This window comes from Bombina bombina, chromosome 2 (genome assembly GCF_027579735.1).
Source record: "Bombina bombina isolate aBomBom1 chromosome 2, aBomBom1.pri, whole genome shotgun sequence".
NCBI lineage: Eukaryota > Metazoa > Chordata > Amphibia > Anura > Bombinatoridae > Bombina > Bombina bombina.
This window is the reverse complement of record NC_069500.1, coordinates 1,039,196,414-1,039,215,362: the sequence shown is the minus strand read 5'-3', so window position 1 is coordinate 1,039,215,362 and position 18,949 is coordinate 1,039,196,414. Positions and strand designations below refer to the sequence as shown.

At 40.3% G+C, this 18,949-nt stretch overlaps 1 protein-coding gene across 4 annotated transcripts in view; it reads right to left on the bottom strand.

Annotated features, from left to right (window-relative positions):
- LARP1B (La ribonucleoprotein 1B) overlaps positions 1 to 18,949 on the bottom strand; it is a 224,771-nt gene that overhangs the window by 91,979 nt on the left and 113,843 nt on the right. For all 4 annotated transcript variants that reach the window (XM_053703651.1, XM_053703653.1, XM_053703652.1 and 1 more), the window contains 4 exons: positions 18,541 to 18,678; positions 17,966 to 18,128; positions 17,728 to 17,872; positions 4,909 to 5,068 (listed from right to left, as the gene is read on the bottom strand). In XM_053703651.1, the coding sequence (XP_053559626.1) occupies positions 4,909 to 5,068; positions 17,728 to 17,872; positions 17,966 to 18,128; positions 18,541 to 18,678 (606 nt within the window). The remainder of the gene's footprint in view (positions 1 to 4,908; positions 5,069 to 17,727; positions 17,873 to 17,965; positions 18,129 to 18,540; positions 18,679 to 18,949) is intronic.

Below are 18,949 nucleotides of genomic sequence, written 5' to 3'. Positions count from 1 at the left end.
CCCAGAAGGAATGTCCTCCGAAGAGTCAGAGTTGTCCTCGTCAGCGGATAATCTTTCCAAGATAACCATTGGAGTAGATGAGCCCTGGGCCAGGCCACAATGTTTTACCCTACGCTTGCGCTTAGCCGAACATGGTAAGGCACTAATCACCGCAGACACCGCCGTTTGCAGTTGATCCGCAAAATCTGACGGCCAGTGGCCCTCTCCCTCAGGAGGATTAGTCATGCCCTGGGCAGCTGCATATGTAGTTGGAGATGAATTTAGGGAACGCACCTCACAGGACGGATCTACCAGAACCTCCTCACAATAAACACAGGTATTAGACTTTGTTAAAGAGGGAGTACCCTCCAATTCGTCAGAGTCCTCCATAGCTTACGCCTTTATATTAGACTAGAAATAATATATAAATGGCACCTTTATACTTCCAATGGCCGTGGCACTCACCACCTGCAGGTCAAGAGGAGTAAGTTGAATAGGCCCCACCTGGTCACATGGAGTGCCTCTCAGGACCGCCCCTGCGCTAGGGAGAAAAAAATGCGCCAAATCGGCCGCGTAAAGTAACTCCTGGAAATGAAACCTGTAGTCTACCCATTGCCAAAGCCTCATCTCACACATCGCAGCAATGACACAACAAATAACATTATGTACAAACCCCCCCCCTGTTCAATAATTCCCCCTTCCAGGGATATTAACCCTTGATTCTATAAAGATAAAAGGAGTCACACTGTGACCCTGTCTTCTTGCGTTATTATGTATATAAAAAATGAAACTATCTTACCAGAATCTATGCCATGGAACAGAAACACGGCCTCTCAAGTGTGACAGTGTAGTAGCATCGTTTCTGATATGGACTTGAGTGCAGGAAGGAGGCAGCGAAACTTGTCAACGCTGATTGCTTATGGAGCTGTTAATGTAAGTCGGGATGGTTTCGCAGAAAGACTCTCCTCCCTGCATCTCCGGACTCTAACATTCACCCATGCTCAGACAGAGGCTGGCAGGACTATTTAAAACTCCAGTCCCATTTCAAAAGAGTACTACCCTCAATAAGAGACTACTCCAAATCTTCTGACACTTCTCTGTTAACCTAATGTGACGAAAGGCAAAGAATGACTGGGGGATAAGGGGAGTGGGGGAGGTATTTAAGCCTTTGGCTGGGGTGTCTTTGCCTCCTCCTGGTGGCCAGGTTCTGAATTCTCACAAGTAATTAATTAAGCCGTGGACTCTAGTCCCCTTTAGATGGAAATGGCGATGTATGTATGAGAAGTCACGCAAATTAATGCTACAGTTTGGCTTATGTGGGTATTCAACCTTAACCCCTTAGTGACCAGAGCACTTTTCCATTTTCTGTCCGTTTGGGACCAAGGCTATTTTTACATTTCTGCGGTGTTTGTGTTTAGCTGAAATTTTCCTCTTCCTCATTTACTGTACCCACACATATTATATACCGTTTTTCTCGCCATTAAATGGACTTTCTAAAAATACCATTATTTTCATCATATCTTATCATTTACTATAAAAAAAATTATAAAATATGAGGAAAAATGGAAAAAAACACACTTTTTCTAACTTTGAACCCCAAAATCTGTTACATATCTACAACCACCAAAAAACACCCATGCTAAATAGTTTCTAAATTTTGTCCTGAGTTTAGAAATACCAAATGTTAACATGTTCTTTGCTTTTTTTGTAACTTATAGGGCCATAAATACAAGTAGCACTTTGCTATTTTCAAACCATTTTTTTTTCAAAATTAGCGCTAGTTACATTGGGACACTGATATCTTTCAGGAATCCCTGAATATCCATTGACATGTATATATTTTTTTTTAGAAGACAACCCAAAGTATTGATCTAGGCCCATTTTGGTATATTTCATGCCACCATTTCACCGCCAAATGCGATCAAATACAAAAAATCGTTCACTTTTTCACAATTTTTTTCACAAACTTTCAGTTTCTCACTGAAATTATTTACAAACTGCTTGTGCAATTATGGCATAAATGGTTGTAAATTCTTCTCTGGGATCCCCTTTGTTCAGAAATATTAGACATATATGGCTTTGGCATTGCTTTTTGGTAATTAGAAGGCTGCTAAATGCCACTGCACACCACACGTGTATTATGCCCAGCAGTGAAGGGGTTAATTAGGGAGCATGTAGGGAGCTTCTAGGGTTAATTTTAGCTTTAGTGTAGTGTTGTAGACAACCCCAAGTATTGATCTAGGCCCATTTTGGTATATTTCATGCCACCATTTCACCGCCAAATGCGATCAAATTAAAAAAAAACGTTAAATTTTTCACAATTTTAGGTTTCTCACTGAAATCATTTACAAACAGCTTGTGCAATTATGGCACAAATGGTTGTAAATGCTTCTCTGGGATCCCCTTTGTTCAGAAATAGCAGACATATATGACTTTGGCGTTGCTTTTTGGTAATTAGAATGCTGCTAAATGGCGCTGCGCATCACACGTGTATTATGGCTAGCAGTGAAGGGGTTAATTAGGTAGCTTGTAGGGAGCTTGCAGGGTTAATTTTAGCTTTAGTGTAAAGATCAGCCTCCCACCTGAATCATCAGACCCCCTGATCCCTCCCAAACATCTCTCTTCCCTCCCCTACCCCACAAATGTCCCCGCCATCTTAAGTACTGGCAGAAACTCTGCCAGTACTAAAATAAAAGGAAAATTTTGGCTTTTTTGTGCATTTTTTTTTGCATATTTACATATGCTTCTGTGTAGGATCCCCCTTAGCCTCCAACCTCACTGATCCCCCACCAAACAGCTCTCTAACCCTCCCCCTCTGACTTAATGTGCGCCATCTTGGGTACTGGCAGCTGTCTGCCAGTACCCATTTTAGTGAATAATATGCATTTTTTTTTATTAAAAAATGTCCCTTTTCTGTAGTGTAGCTTCCCCCCCCCCCAATACCAACCCCCCACCCCTCCAGATCCCTTAGATGCTTTGGTAAAAAAAGTATTTCATTTTATTTGACAATATACTTATAAAAAAATTTCTGTAGCGGTTCCCACCCGCTCCCGCCCCGTGCACGCGCCCGCCCGCCACCCCCCGTGCGCGCCCCCGAAGGATCCGCCCCCGATCCCGCCCCCCTCCACCTTCCAGATCTCACCGATGGCCGCCCACCCGCCTCCCAAGTCGGCTCCCACCCACCAACGCTACCGGCCATCGATGTCCGGTGCAGAGAGGGCCACAGAGTGGCTCTCTCTGCATCGGATGGCCAAGGGGGGTTATTGCAGGATGCCTCCATATCGAGGCATCACTGCAATAACCGGAAAGCAGCTGGAAGCGAGCAGGATCGCTTCCAGCTGCTTTCCAGACCAAGGACGTACGCCACACGTCCTCGGTCATTAAGTGTATTTTTTTAGAGGACGTGTGGCGTACGTCCTTGGTCATTAAGGGGTTAATCCTCACTTGTCAACATATGAGAGTAGTACTTTTGTCACTGAGACCTCTCAGTACCAGCTCCAATCTCACCTAGTCTAGGAGTGGCGATTCAAAGTCGGAACTCTTCCCCTAGATCATCAGCTTATACATTACTTCTTGCGCCTGTCGACCAATGGCTGGAAAGGGCAAGCCTCCTCTCCATCTCCAATGTTCAATTCTCCTTGATACGGGATCAAAGATGAAGTAGGCTATGAGTGTTTTTAACATTGCTTCTCCATGTAGTATGCCAAATGTGTTCAGCTGGCATAGCCAATCATACGTTTAGTCAATATGGGCCAATAGTAGTAGGTACAAGACAACACTGGACTTAAAACTTTACTTACCACTGTCTACTGTCTTTCCTTGATTGTGAAGGAGGTGTCCGTAATACCCCTTCTGCATTTGAAATGTATACGAGTTGGTCCAAGAGTGGCCATTCATTTATTTAGGGGAACCTTTTTCCATGTTAATATAGGATATTGTACTTCTCCTTTACTATGTGACAATTACAGGTATCTGTTTATTATATTAGTCAGGCCTATCATTGAATTTTGGCAACGTGATAATGTAACTTATATTATTGATTATTTAGTGTATGTATGATTGTAAACAACCAATTGCAATGTGCCTGTAATTATTTTTTGTTGACCTCAATAAAAAAATATCCCTGCATTAATAAATGTTAATGTGCACATAACCTGTTGTCAAATTGACACTAGCCCGTAAATGCCAGTACCAAGACTGCATGTTTTGTGCGGTGTCACTCATACCTGGAATATGTGTATATAAGATGTCATCTGCCATTTCAGCATCAGGTAGGCAAGATTTTTTTTTGAGCTAAGTTATGGATATTCTTATCATATTTTGCGAGGTGTTAGCTATTTGTGTTTGATTTCTTAGAGAATATGTATTATTAGGGAAGAGTTCTGTTGTAAATTCCTGTTGACACTGCAGTTTTTTTAGAGTAGTCCACTCAAAGGTTTTAATACTATATTTGTATTAGATGTATGAGTAGACATCTACTGATGTGAGTCAGTAGATTAAAATAATGTGACAAGTTTTAGTGTGAGTATAAAGGTGCTATGCAGCATCATGAATTAATGATGATCTACAGCATAAACAATCAGTTAGTTCAGTATCAGTGCAGAGTATCAATATGTACAGTATGCACAGAAGTGTTTTCCCATTAAAAAAAATAGTCAGTTTTAGCTTAGTGTTGGGGCTTAAGCAAACGTGAAGCCTTAAAATGTCTGACTGATGAATTAAAGTATTTCGAAACTGAAGCTAGATTTAAAAAACATTTTTAATACAAAGTTATTTCTTTAGAAATGAAAGGAATTCCATATTATTTATTGTATAAAAATCATTAACAAAAGAACTAAAACAGAACTTTTGCCTTTATAAAATGCCACAAATACATACTTGCATGCTTGCTATATAGAAATGATATTAAAAAATAAAATTAGCAAGTACCTGTGCTAGACACCAGTGCTCTGCCAGGAATAAATTCTGGACAGTCTATTAATCTTGAAAAATCAGTGCGTGATACTCCTGGAATAGGCCATTTTTCGGGATCGAGTTTTCTCCTTATTTTCTCATCAGTAACTTCTACTTCTGTGCTTTTCTTTAAGGCCTAAAATGAAGCCTTTATAATAGTATTCTTAGGACTAAAGTAACCACAACCAATAAAGATTTAAACATTAATAGAAAGAATATTAAGAATACTTACAAGCAAAATAATACAACTCAGTGAATTATCGTCATGTGAGATAAAAGGCCATAACAGCCATACAAGCACAAATTTTATGTCAACTCAAATTACATTGCAGAATATATATCAAATATCGTGACTTCTTAAGGATTATATTAACTTAAAGGTATATTACACAGTAAAATAGTCTCCTTAATATGTTACGAATTATCTAGTTTACATGCTGGAATATACTAAATTATTTACAAATAGCTCCTTCACCTTAATTTCAAATAGTTGCTTCTTCCTGTTGAAACGGGGATAAAACATAATTTATGTAAGAACTTACCTGATAAATTCATTTCTTTCATATTAGCAAGAGTCCATGAGCTAGTGACGTATGGGATATACATTCCTACCAGGAGGGGCAAAGTTTCCCAAACCTCAAAATGCCTATAAATACACCCCTCACCACACCCACAAATCAGTTTAACGCATAGCCAAGAAGTGGGGTGATAAGAAAAAAGTGCGAAAGCATAAAAAATAAGGAATTGGAATAATTGTGCTTTATACAAAAAAATATCATAACCACCACAAAAAAGGGTGGGCCTCATGGACTCTTGCTAATATGAAAGAAATGAATTTATCAGGTAAGTTCTTACATAAATTATGTTTTCTTTCATGTAATTAGCAAGAGTCCATGAGCTAGTGACGTATGGGATAATGAATACCCAAGATGTGGATCTTCCACGCAAGAGTCACTAGAGAGGGAGGGATAAAATAAAGACAGCCAATTCCGCTGAAAATAATCCACACCCAAAATAAAGTTTAAATCTTATAATGAAAAAAACTGAAATTATAAGCAGAAGAATCAAACTGAAACAGCTGCCTGAAGTACCTTTCTACCAAAAACTGCTTCAGAAGAAGAAAACACATCAAAATGGTAGAATTTAGTAAAAGTATGCAAAGAAGACCAAGTTGCTGCTTTGCTAATCTGATCAACCGAAGCTTCATTCCTAAACGCCCAGGAAGTAGAAACTGACCTAGTAGAATGAGCTGTAATCCTTTGAGGCGGAGTTTTACCCGACTCGACATAAGCATGATGAATCAAAGACTTTAACCAAGACGCCAAAGAAATGGCAGAGGCCTTCTGACCTTTCCTAGAACCGGAAAAGATAACAAATAGACTAGAAGTCTTTCGGAAATTTTTAGTAGCTTCAACATAATATTTCAAAGCTCTAACTACATCCAAAGAATGCAACGATCTTTCCTTAGAATTCTTAGGATTAGGACACAATGAAGGAACCACAATTTCTCTACTAATGTTGTTAGAATTCACAACCTTAGGTAAAAATTTAAAAGAAGTTTGCAACACCGCCTTATCCTGATGAAAAATCAGAAAAGGAGACTCACAAGAAAGAGCAGATAATTCAGAAACTCTTCTAGCAGAAGAGATGGCCAAAAGAAACAAAAAACTTTCCAAGAAAGTAATTTAATGTCCAGCGAATGCATAGGTTCAAACGGAGGAGCTTGAAGAGCCCCCAGAACCAAATTCAAACTCCAAGGAGGAGAAATTGACTTAACAGGTTTTATACGAACCAAAGCTTGTACAAAACAATGAATATCAGGAAGACTAGCAATCTTTCTGTGAAAAAAAACAGAAAAAGCAGACATTTGTCCTTTCAAGGAACTTGCAGACAAACCTTTATCCAAACCATCCTGAAGAAACTGTAAAATTCTAGGAATTCTAAAAGAATGCCAAGAAAAATGATGAGAAAGACACCAAGAAATGTAAATCTTCCAGACTCGATAATATATCTTCCTAGATACAGATTTACGAGCCTGTAACATAGTATTAATCACAGAGTCAGAGAAACCTCTATGACTGAGAATCAAGCGTTCAATCTCCATACCTTCAAATTTAAGGATTTGAGATCCTGATGGAAAAAAGGATCTTGCGATAGAAGGTCTGGTCTTAACGGAAGAGTCCACGGTTGGCAAGTGGCCATCCGGACAAGATCCGCATACCAAAACCTGTGAGGATATGCTGGAGCCACCAGCAGAACAAACGAGCACTCCTTTAGAATCTTGGAAATGACTCTTGGAAGAAGAACTAGAGGCGGAAAGATATAGGCAGGATGATACTTCCAAGGAAGTGACAATGCATCCACTGCCTCCGCCTGAGGATCCCTGGATCTGGACAGATACCTGGGAAGTTTGTTTAGATGAGAAGCCATCAGATCTATTTCTGGAAGTCCCCACATTTGAACAATCTGAAGAAATACCTCTGGGTGAAGAGACCATTTGCCCGGATGTAACGTTTGGCGACTGAGATAATCCGCTTCCCAATTGTCTATACCTGGGATATGGACCGCAGAAATTAGACAGGAGCTAGATTCCGCCCATACCAATATTCGAGATACTTCTTTCATAGCCAGAGGACTGTGAGTCCCTCCTTGATGATTGACATATGCCACAGTCGTGACATTGTCCGTCTGAAAACAAATGAACGACTCTCTCTTTAGAAGAGGCCATGACTGAAGAGCTCTGAAAATTGCACGGAGTTCCAAAATATTGATCGGTAATCTCACCTCCTGAGATTCCCAAACCCCTTGTGCTGTCAGAGACCCCCAAACAGCTCCCCAACCTGTCAGACTTGCATCTGTTGAAATCACAGTCCAGGTTGGAAGAACAAAAGAAGCCCCCTGAACTAAACGATGGTGATCTGTCCACCACGTCAGAGAGTGTCGTACAATCGGTTTTAAAGATATTAATTGAGATATCTTTGTATAATCCCTGCACCACTGGTTCAGCATACAAAGCTGAAGAGGTCACATGTGAAAACGAGCAAAGGGGATCGCGTCCGATGCAGCAGTCATAAGACCTAGAATTTCCATGCATAAGGCTACCGAAGGGAATGATTGAGACTGAAAGTTTCGACAAGCTGAAACCAATTTTAGACGTCTCTTGTCTGTCAGAGACAGAGTCATGGACACTGAATCTATCTGGAAACCTAAAAAGGTTACCCTTGTCTGAGGAATCAATGAACTCTTTGGTAAATTGATCCTCCAACCATGTTCTTGAAGAAACGATACAAGTCGATTCGTATGAGATTCTGCTAAATGTGAAGACTGAGCAAGTACCAAGATATCGTCCAAATAAGGAAATACCACAATACCCTGCTCTCTGATTACAGACAGAAGGGCACCTAGAACCTTTGTAAAAATCCTTGGAGCTGTTGCTAGGCCAAACGGCAGAGCCACAAACTGGTAATGCTTGTCTAGGAAAGAGAATCTCAGAAACTGAAAGTGATCTGGATGAATCGGAATATGCAGGTATGCATCCTGTAAATCTATTGTGGACATATAATGCCCTTGCTGAACAAAAGGCAGAATAGTCCTTATAGTTACCATTTTGAATGTTGGTATCCTTACATAATGATTCAATATTTTTAAATCCAGAACTGGTCTGAAGGAATTCTCCTTCTTTGGTACAATGAAGAGATTTGAGTAAAACCCCAGCCCCTGTTCCAGAACTGGAACTGGCATAATTACTCCAGCCAACTCTAGATCTGAAACACATTTCAGAAATGCTTGAGCCTTCACTGGATTTACTGGGACACGGGAAAGAAAAAATCTTCTTGCAGGAGGCCTTATCTTGAAGCCTATTCTGTACCCTTCTGAAACAATGTTCTGAATCCAAAGATTGTGAATCGAATTGATCCAAATTTCTTTGAAAAAACGTAATCTGCCCCCTACCAGCTGGGCTGGAATGAGGGCCGCACCTTCATGTTGACTTGGGAGCTGGCTTTGGCTTTCTAAAAGGCTTGGATTTATTCCAGACTGGAGATGGTTTCCAAACTGATACCGCTCCTGTAGGGGAAGGATCAGGCTTTTGTTCCTTATTGTGACGAAAGGAACGAAAACGATTATTAGACCTAAATTTACCTTTAGATTTTTTATCCTGTGGTAAAAAAGTTCCTTTCCCCCCAGTAACAGTTGAAATAATAGAATCCAACTGTGAACCAAATAATTTATTACCCTGGAAAGAAAGGGAAAGCAGAGTTGACTTAGAAGACATATCAGCATTCCAAGTTTTAAGCCATAAAGCTCTTCTAGCTAAAATAGCTAGAGACATATACCTGACATCAACCCTAATGATATCAAAGATGGCATCACAAATAAAATTATTAGCATGTTGAAGAAGATTAACAATGCTATGAGAATTATGATCCGTTACTTGTTGCGCTAAAGCTTCTAACCAAAAAGTTGAAGCTGCAGCAACATCCGCTAAAGATATAGCAGGTCTAAGAAGATTACCTGAACATAAGTAAGCTTTTCTTAGAAAGGATTCAATTTTCCTATCTAAAGGATCCTTAAAGGAAGTACTATCTGCCGTAGGAATAGTAGTACGTTTAGCAAGAGTAGAGATAGCCTCATCAACCTTAGGGATTTTGTCCCAAAACTCTAATCTGTCAGATGGCACAGGATATAATTGCTTAAAACGTTTAGAAGGAGTAAAAGAATTACCCAAATTATTCCATTCCCTGGAAATTACTTCAGAAATGGCATCAGGGACAGGAAAGACTTCTGGAATAACTACAGGAGATTTAAAAACCTTATTTAAACGTTTAGATTTAGTATCAAGAGGACCAGAATCCTCTATTTCTAATGCAATTAAAACTTCTTTAAGTAAAGAACGAATAAATTCCATTTTGAATAAATATGAAGATTTATCAGCATCAACCTCTGAAACAGAATCCTCTGAACCAGAGGAATCATTATCAGAATGATGATGTTCATTTAAAAATTCATCTGAAAAATGAGAAGTTTTAAAAGACCTTTTACGCTTACTAGAAGGAGGAATAACAGACATAGCCTTCTTAATGGATTTAGAAACAAAATCTCTTATGTTAACAGGAACACTCTGGATATTAGATGTTGATGGAACAGCAACAGGTAATGTAACATTACTAAAGGAAATATTATCTGCATTAACAAGTTTGCCATGGCATTCATTACAAACAACAGCTGGAGGAACAGATACCATAAGTTTACAGCAAATACACTTAACTTTGGTAGGTCCAGCATCAGGCAGCGATTTTCCAGAAGTATCTTCTGATTCAGGGTCAATCTGAGACATCTTGCAATATGTAATAGAAAAAACAACATATAAAGCAAAATTTATCAAATTCCTTAAATGACAGTTTCAGGAATGGGAAAAAATGCCAGTGAACAAGCTTCTAGCAACCAGAAGCAAATAAACAATGATACTTAAATAATGTGGAGACAATAATGACGCCACATCCGGTAACGCCGACATTTTTTGGTGCCAAAACGTCAAAAAATGACGCAACTTCCGGTGACAAGTATGACGCCGGAAATAACAAAGAAATTTTTTTGCGCCAAAAAAATCTGCGCCAAGAATGATGCAATAAAATGAAGCATTTTCAGCCCCCGCGAGCCTAACAGCCCACAAGGAAAAAAGTCAAATTTTAAGGTAAGAAAAAAATGATTATTCAAATGCATTATCCCAAATAATGAAACTGACTGAAATAAGGAATATTGAACATCCTGAATCAAGGCAAATAAATGTTTAAACACAAATATTTAGAACTTTATATAAAAGTGCCCAACCATAGCTTAGAGTGTCACAAAACATAATTTATGCTTACCTGATAAATTCCTTTCTTCTGTTGTGTGATCAGTCCACGGGTCATCATTACTTCTGGGATATAACTCCTCCCCAACAGGAAATGCAAGAGGATTCACCCAGCAGAGTTGCATATAGCTCCTCCCCTCTACGTCAGTCCCAGTCATTCGACCAAGAATCAACGAGAAAGGAGTAACCAAGGGTGAAGTGGTGACTGGAGTATAATTTAAAAGATATTTACCTGCCTTAAAACAGGGCGGGCCGTGGACTGATCACACAACAGAAGAAAGGAATTTATCAGGTAAGCATAAATTATGTTTTCTTCTGTTATGTGTGATCAGTCCACGGGTCATCATTACTTCTGGGATACCAATACCAAAGCAAAAGTACACGGATGACGGGAGGGATAGGCAAGCTCATTATACAGAAGGAACCACTGCCTGAAGAACCTTTCTCCCAAAAATAGCCTCCGAAGAAGCAAAAGTGTCAAATTTGTAAAATTTGGAAAAAGTATGAAGCGAAGACCAAGTTGCAGCCTTGCAAATCTGTTCAACAGAGGCCTCATTCTTAAAGGCCCAAGTGGAAGCCACAGCTCTAGTGGAATGAGCTGTAATTCTTTCAGGAGGCTGCTGTCCAGCAGTCTCATAGGCTAAACGTATTATGCTACGAAGCCAAAAAGAGAGAGAGGTAGCAGAAGCTTTTTGACCTCTCCTCTGTCCAGAATAAACGACAAACAGGGAAGAAGTTTGGCGAAAATCTTTAGTTGCCTGCAAGTAGAACTTGAGGGCACGAACTACATCCAGATTGTGTAGAAGACGTTCCTTCTTTGAAGAAGGATTTGGACACAAGGATGGAACAACAATCTCTTGATTGATATTCCTGTTAGTGACTACCTTAGGTAAGAACCCAGGTTTAGTACGCAGAACTACCTTGTCTGAATGAAAAATCAGATAAGGAGAATCACAATGTAAGGCTGATAACTCAGAGACTCTTCGAGCCGAGGAAATAGCCATTAAAAACAGAACTTTCCAAGATAACAATTTTATATCAATGGAATGAAGGGGTTCAAACGGAACACCCTGTAAAACGTTAAGAACTAAGTTTAAACTCCATGGCGGAGCAACAGCTTTAAACACAGGCTTGATCCTAGCTAAAGCCTGACAAAAAGCCTGGACGTCTGGATTTTCTGACAGACGCCTGTGTAACAAGATGGACAGAGCTGAAATCTGTCCCTTTAATGAACTAGCTGATAAACCCTTTTCTAAACCTTCTTGTAGAAAGGACAATATCCTAGGGATCCTAACCTTACTCCAGGAGTAACGTTTGGATTCGCACCAGTATAGGTATTTACGCCATATTTTATGGTAAATCTTTCTGGTAACAGGCTTCCTAGCCTGTATCAGGGTATCAATAACCGACTCAGAAAAACCACGTTTTGATAAAATCAAGCGTTCAATTTCCAAGCAGTCAGCTTCAGAGAAGTTAGATTTTGATGTCTGAATGGACCCTGTATCAGAAGGTCCTGTCTTAGAGGTAGAGACCAAGGCGGACAGGATGACATGTCCACTAGATCTGAATACCAAGTCCTGCGTGGCCATGCAGGCGCTATTAGAATCACTGATGCTCTCTCCTGTTTGATTTTGGCAATCAATCGAGGAAGCAGCGGGAAGGGTGGAAACACATAAGCCATCCCGAAGTTCCAAGGTGCTGTCAAAGCATCTATCAGAACCGCTCCCGGATCCCTGGATCTGGACCCGTAGCGAGGAAGTTTGGCGTTCTGGCGAGACGCCATGAGATCTATCTCTGGTTTGCCCCAACGTTGAAGTATTTGGGCAAAGACCTCCGGATGAAGTTCCCACTCCCCCGGATGAAAAGTCTGGCGACTCAAGAAATCCGCCTCCCAGTTCTCCACTCCCGGGATGTGGATTGCTGACAGGTGGCAAGAGTGAGACTCTGCCCAGCGAATTATCCTTGATACTTCCATCATTGCTAGGGAGCTTCTTGTCCCTCCCTGATGGTTGATGTAAGCTACAGTCGTGATGTTGTCCGACTGAAACCTGATGAACCCCCGAGTTGTTAATTGGGGCCAAGCCAGAAGGGCATTGAGAACTGCTCTCAATTCCAGAATGTTTATTGGAAGGAGACTCTCCTCCTGATTCCATAGTCCCTGAGCCTTCAGAGAATTCCAGACAGCGCCCCAACCTAGTAGGCTGGCGTCTGTTGTTACAATTGTCCAGTCTGGCCTGCTGAATGGCATCCCCCTGGACAGGTGTGACCGATAAAGCCACCATAGAAGAGAATTTCTGGTCTCTTGATTCAGATTCAGAGTAGGGGACAAATCTGAGTAATCCCCATTCCACTGACTTAGCATGCACAATTGCAGCGGTCTGAGGTGTAGGCGTGCAAAAGGTACTATGTCCATTGCCGCTACCATTAAGCCGATCACCTCCATGCATTGAGCTACTGACGGGTGTTGAATGGAATGAAGGACACGGCATGCATTTTGAAGCTTTGTTAGCCTGTCTTCTGTCAGGTAAATCTTCATTTCTACAGAATCTATAAGAGTCCCCAAGAATGGAACTCTTGTGAGAGGAAAAAGAGAACTCTTCTTTTCGTTCACTTTCCATCCATGCGACCTTAGAAATGCCAGAACTAGCTCTGTATGAGACTTGGCAGTTTGAAAGCTTGAAGCTTGTATTAGAATGTCGTCTAGGTACGGAGCTACCGAAATCCCTCGCGGTCTTAGTACCGCCAGAAGGGCACCCAGAACCTTTGTGAAGATTCTTGGAGCCGTAGCCAATCCGAATGGAAGAGCTACAAACTGGTAGTGCCTGTCTAAGAAGGCAAACCTTAGATACCGGTGATGATCCTTGTGGATCGGTATGTGAAGGTAAGCATCTTTTAAATCCACTGTGGTCATGTACTGACCCTTTTGGATCATGGGTAAGATTGTCCGAATAGTTTCCATTTTGAACGATGGAACTCTTAGGAATTTGTTTAGAATCTTTAAATCTAAGATTGGCCTGAAAGTTCCCTCTTTTTTGGGAACCACAAACAGGTTTGAGTAGAACCCTTGTCCTTGTTCCGACCGCGGAACCGGATGGATCACACCCATTAATAACAGATCTTGTACACAGCGTAGAAACGCTTCTTTCTTTATCTGGTTTGTTGACAACCTTGACAGATGAAATCTCCCTCTTGGGGGAGATAATTTGAAGTCTAGAAGGTATCCCTGAGATATGATCTCTAGTGCCCAGGGATCCTGAACATCTCTTGCCCAGGCCTGGGCGAAGAGAGAAAGTCTGCCCCCCACTAGATCCGGTCCCGGATCGGGGGCTTTCGGTTCATGCTGTCTTTGGGGCAGCAGCAGGTTTCCTGGCCTGCTTGCTCTTGTTCCAGGACTGGTTAGGCTTCCAGCCTTGCCTGTAACGAGCAACAGCTCCTTCCTGTTTTGGTGCAGTGGAGGTTGATGCTGCTCCTGTTTTGAAATTCCGAAAGGGACGAAAATTAGACTGTCTAGCCTTAGCTTTGGCTTTGTCTTGAGGTAGGGCGTGGCCCTTACCTCCTGTAATGTCAGCGATAATTTCTTTCAAACCGGGCCCAAATAAAGACTGCCCCTTGAAAGGTATATTAAGTAATTTGGACTTAGAAGTAACATCAGCTGACCAGGATTTTAGCCACAGCGCCCTACGTGCCTGTATGGCGAATCCTGAGTTCTTAGCCGTAAGCTTGGTTAAATGTACTACGGCCTCCGAAATGAATGAATTAGCTAGTTTAAGGACTCTAAGCCTGTCCGTAATGTCGTCTAGCGTAGATGAACTAAGGTTCTCTTCCAGAGACTCAATCCAAAATGCTGCCGCAGCCGTAATCGGCGCGATACATGCAAGGGGTTGCAATATAAAACCTTGTTGAACAAACATTTTCTTAAGGTAACCCTCTAATTTTTTATCCATTGGATCTGAAAAAGCACAGCTATCCTCCACAGGGATAGTGGTACGCTTAGCTAAAGTAGAAACTGCTCCCTCCACCTTAGGGACCGTTTGCCATAAGTCCCGAGTGGTGGCGTCTATTGGAAACATCTTTCTAAATATTGGAGGGGGTGAGAACGGCACACCGGGTCTATCCCACTCCTTAGTAACAATTTCAGTTAGTCTCTTAGGTATAGGAAAAACGTCAGTACTCGCCGGTACCGCAAAGTATTTATCCAACCTACACAGTTTCTCTGGTATTGCAACGGTGTTACAATCATTGAGAGCTGCTAAGACCTCCCCTAGTAATACACGGAGGTTCTCCAATTTAAATTTAAAATTTGAAATATCTGAATCCAATCTGTTTGGATCAGAACCGTCACCCACAGAATGAAGCTCTCCGTCCTCATGCTCTGCAAGCTGTGACGCAGTATCAGACATGGCCCTAGTATTGTCAGCGCACTCTGTTCTCACCCCAGAGTGATCACGCTTGCCTCTTAGTTCTGGTAATTTAGACAAAACTTCAGTCATAACAGTAGCCATATCTTGTAATGTTATCTGTAATGGCCGCCCAGATGTACTAGGCGCCATAATATCACGCACCTCCCGGGCGGGAGATGCAGGTACTGCCGCGTGAGGCGAGTTAGTCGGCATAACTCTCCCCTCGCTGTTAGGTGAAATTTGTTCACATTGTACAGATTGACTTTTATTTAAAGTAGCATCAATACAGTTAGTACATAAATTTCTATTGGGCTCCACCTTGGCATTGGAACAAATGACACAGATATCTTCCTCTGAGTCAGACATGTTTAACACACTAGCAATAAACTTGCAACTTGGTTATAATCTTTTTTAGCAAAAACGTACTGTGCCTCAAAGAGGTACTAAACGATTAAATGACAGTTGAAATAATGAACTGAAAAACAGTTATAGCATCAAACTTTAAAACAACACAACTTTAGCAAAGGTTTGTTCCCATTAGTAAAATAACAATAATTAAATTTGACATAAAAATTACAGAGCAACGTTTTTATTCACAGTCAATATAAAATTCTCACAGCTCTGCTGAGAGAATCTACCTCCCTCCAAAGAAGTTTGAAGACCCCTGAGATCTGTCAGAGATGAACCGGATCATGCAGGAAATATAAGAGTAACTGACTGGAATTTTTTGATGCGTAGCAAAGAGCGCCAAAAACGGCCCCTCCCCCTCACACACAGCAGTGAAGAGAAACGAAACTGTCACAATTAAAAGCAAACAACTGCCAAGTGGAAAATAATGCCCAAATATTTATTCACTCAGTACCTCAGCAATGTAAACGATTCTACATTCCAGCAAAAACGTTTAACATGATAAATACTTATTAAAAGGATTAGTGACTTTTAACAGAGTAGTTCCGGTGAAATACCATCCCCAGAATACTGAAGTGTATACATACATGTCATTATAACGGTATAGCAGGATTTTCTCATCAATTCCATTCAGAAAATAAAAACTGCTACATACCTCAATGCAGATTCATCTGCCCGCTGTCCCCTGATCTGAAGCTTTTACCTCCCTCAGATGGCCGAGAACAGCAATATGATCTTAACTACTCCGGTTAAAATCATAGTAAAAAACTCTGGCAGATTCTTCCTCAAACTCTGCCAGAGAAGTAATAACACGCTCCGGTGCTATTGTAAAATAACAAACTTTTGATTGAAGTCATAAAAACTAAGTATAATCACCATAGTCCTCTCACACATCCTATCTAGTCGTTGGGTGCAAGAGAATGACTGGGACTGACGTAGAGGGGAGGAGCTATATGCAACTCTGCTGGGTGAATCCTCTTGCATTTCCTGTTGGGGAGGAGTTATATCCCAGAAGTAATGATGACCCGTGGACTGATCACACATAACAGAAGAAAAATAAGACTTACTTACCCCAGGACACTCATCTACATGTAGTAGAAAGCCAAACCAGTACTGAAACGAGAATCAGTAGAGGTAATGGTATATATAAGAGTATATCGTCGATCTGAAAAGGGAAGTAAGAGATGAATCTCTACGACCGATAACAGAGAACCTATGAAATAGACCCCGTAGAAGGAGATCATTGAATTCAAATAGGCAATACTCTCTTCACATCCCTCTGACATTCACTGCACGCTGAGAGGAAAACCGGGCTCCAACCTGTTGCAGAGCGCATATCAACGTAGAATCTAGCACAAACTTACTTCACCACCTCCACGGGAGGCAAAGTTTGTAAAACTGAATTGTGGGTGTGGTGAGGGGTGTATTTATAGGCATTTTGAGGTTTGGGAAACTTTGCCCCTCCTGGTAGGAATGTATATCCCATACGTCACTAGCTCATGGACTCTTGCTAATTACATGAAAGAAATACTAAAATTGTCAATACTGCAGTATTGGTTACACAAAAGCTATGTAAGTAAGAGGCAAAATAGATCAACTTCCCAGTGGTAGGTGAGAGACCAGCCTATATGAAAGGATTTTCTGTAGAACTTTTTAATACAACGAACACTTATCAGTTAATTGCTGTCCGCTTAAAGTGATGGTAAATCCGAGCATTTTTTAAATGCTAGGATTTACCAGTGCTACAAATAATGAAGTATAAAAAAACTTCGTACTGAAAGTACCTTTATTTGAAGCGCGTTTATGTCGAACCAAGCGCCTCAGGTCGCCCAAGGCAAAAAGCTATTTAAGAGAGAGCTGACGTTTCCACACTATAGACAAAAAGTAGTTTTGCCGTTGGCGGCCGAAGCTGCTCAGCATAAACTCGCTGCAAATAAAAGGAACTTTGATCATTAAGTTTTTTTTATACTTCATAAATAAAAGTCCCCTTTATTTGAAGCACTTGTAAATCCTAGCATTTCAAAAATGCTAGGATTTACCATCACTTTAAATGTACTAATCAGTATACTAAAGTTAAAACCGTAATATCAAGGAAAGTCATTTTCAATAAACAAATATAAAACAAAATTTTACCTCACAAATAAGGTTAATGTCAGTGGTGAGAGACTGCACCCGATGGAAGCCAGCAATCAATGAAAGAGGCAAATATCCTTGCTTGTCCATCTTTCTTCTGAGAAAGAAATCCCGTTCCAAGTTTTCTATGCTGAAGTAATACTCACTATATACAACCAAAAACACATGGTATTGTCATAAGATTGCACTACAAGATATTTCAGTTATGATTTTCAAATAAAATCTATATAACACTTACATCTGACGTTTGACGTACTCTTTGAGTAGTTTGTTTTCCAATGGGTACATTTTTATTCCCGTACCATCATTGTAGTAATATACCATACTTGTGTTGTCACTATTACTTTTAGAGTCCATTGCCTCAGTGGACTCCCGAATACCATAGGAATAATCAAAGTGTGCTTTTGCAAAACAAAAAATACACATTAGTATAAATAAGAATATATTTTAACACACATTTATATTCAGGCTATTTCACTGGAACATTTAATTTGACGATTCAAAGTGGTTAAAAAAACATTCCAGTTTAGGAATAAAAAGGCTTTATTTTGGTAGAGAATTTTATTTTTATACAAATTACCTTATTTTACTAAAATTAAAAAAAGTTTAAAAGGAGTTTAGTCAAAATTGCACTTCTTGTTCTCATTTGATCACCAGTGCTATGCTCAACTGGAGTGGCATGGGAGCACAACCTTAAAATACGTATTTTTCCCCTTTGCATGAGATTGAAATTATTCGTAAAACAAAAACATTCTACTAAAATAATGTATTAATATTTTTACAAAGAAACTGATAATATATATAAAACCGTACTTTGAAGGCTTCCTCTGCCTCGCCCTCTTCCTCTGCCTCTGGATCTTCCTCTTGTATTTAAACTTCTGCTGACATTGCCTCCTTCACTCCTAACACTGGAAACTTCATCCACATCTTCCCTTCTATCACGTCGCCAACCTTTATAAAGATAAAATTATCAGGATTTAGATCTTAAACTAGTTAAATGTACATCAATAACTTTCTATTATGCTAAAGCTCTTTATTTTTAATGTACAGGGAGTATAAATCTGGTTCATGCCATAGAAACTCACTGGCTGTTAAGGAAAACCACCACAGTTCCATTGGTTGACAGCAACACGTCCCACAAGCAAAAACATAATCATATGGGATATACATTCCTACCAGGAGTAGGCAAAGTTTCTCAAACCTCAAAAACCAATAAAAACCC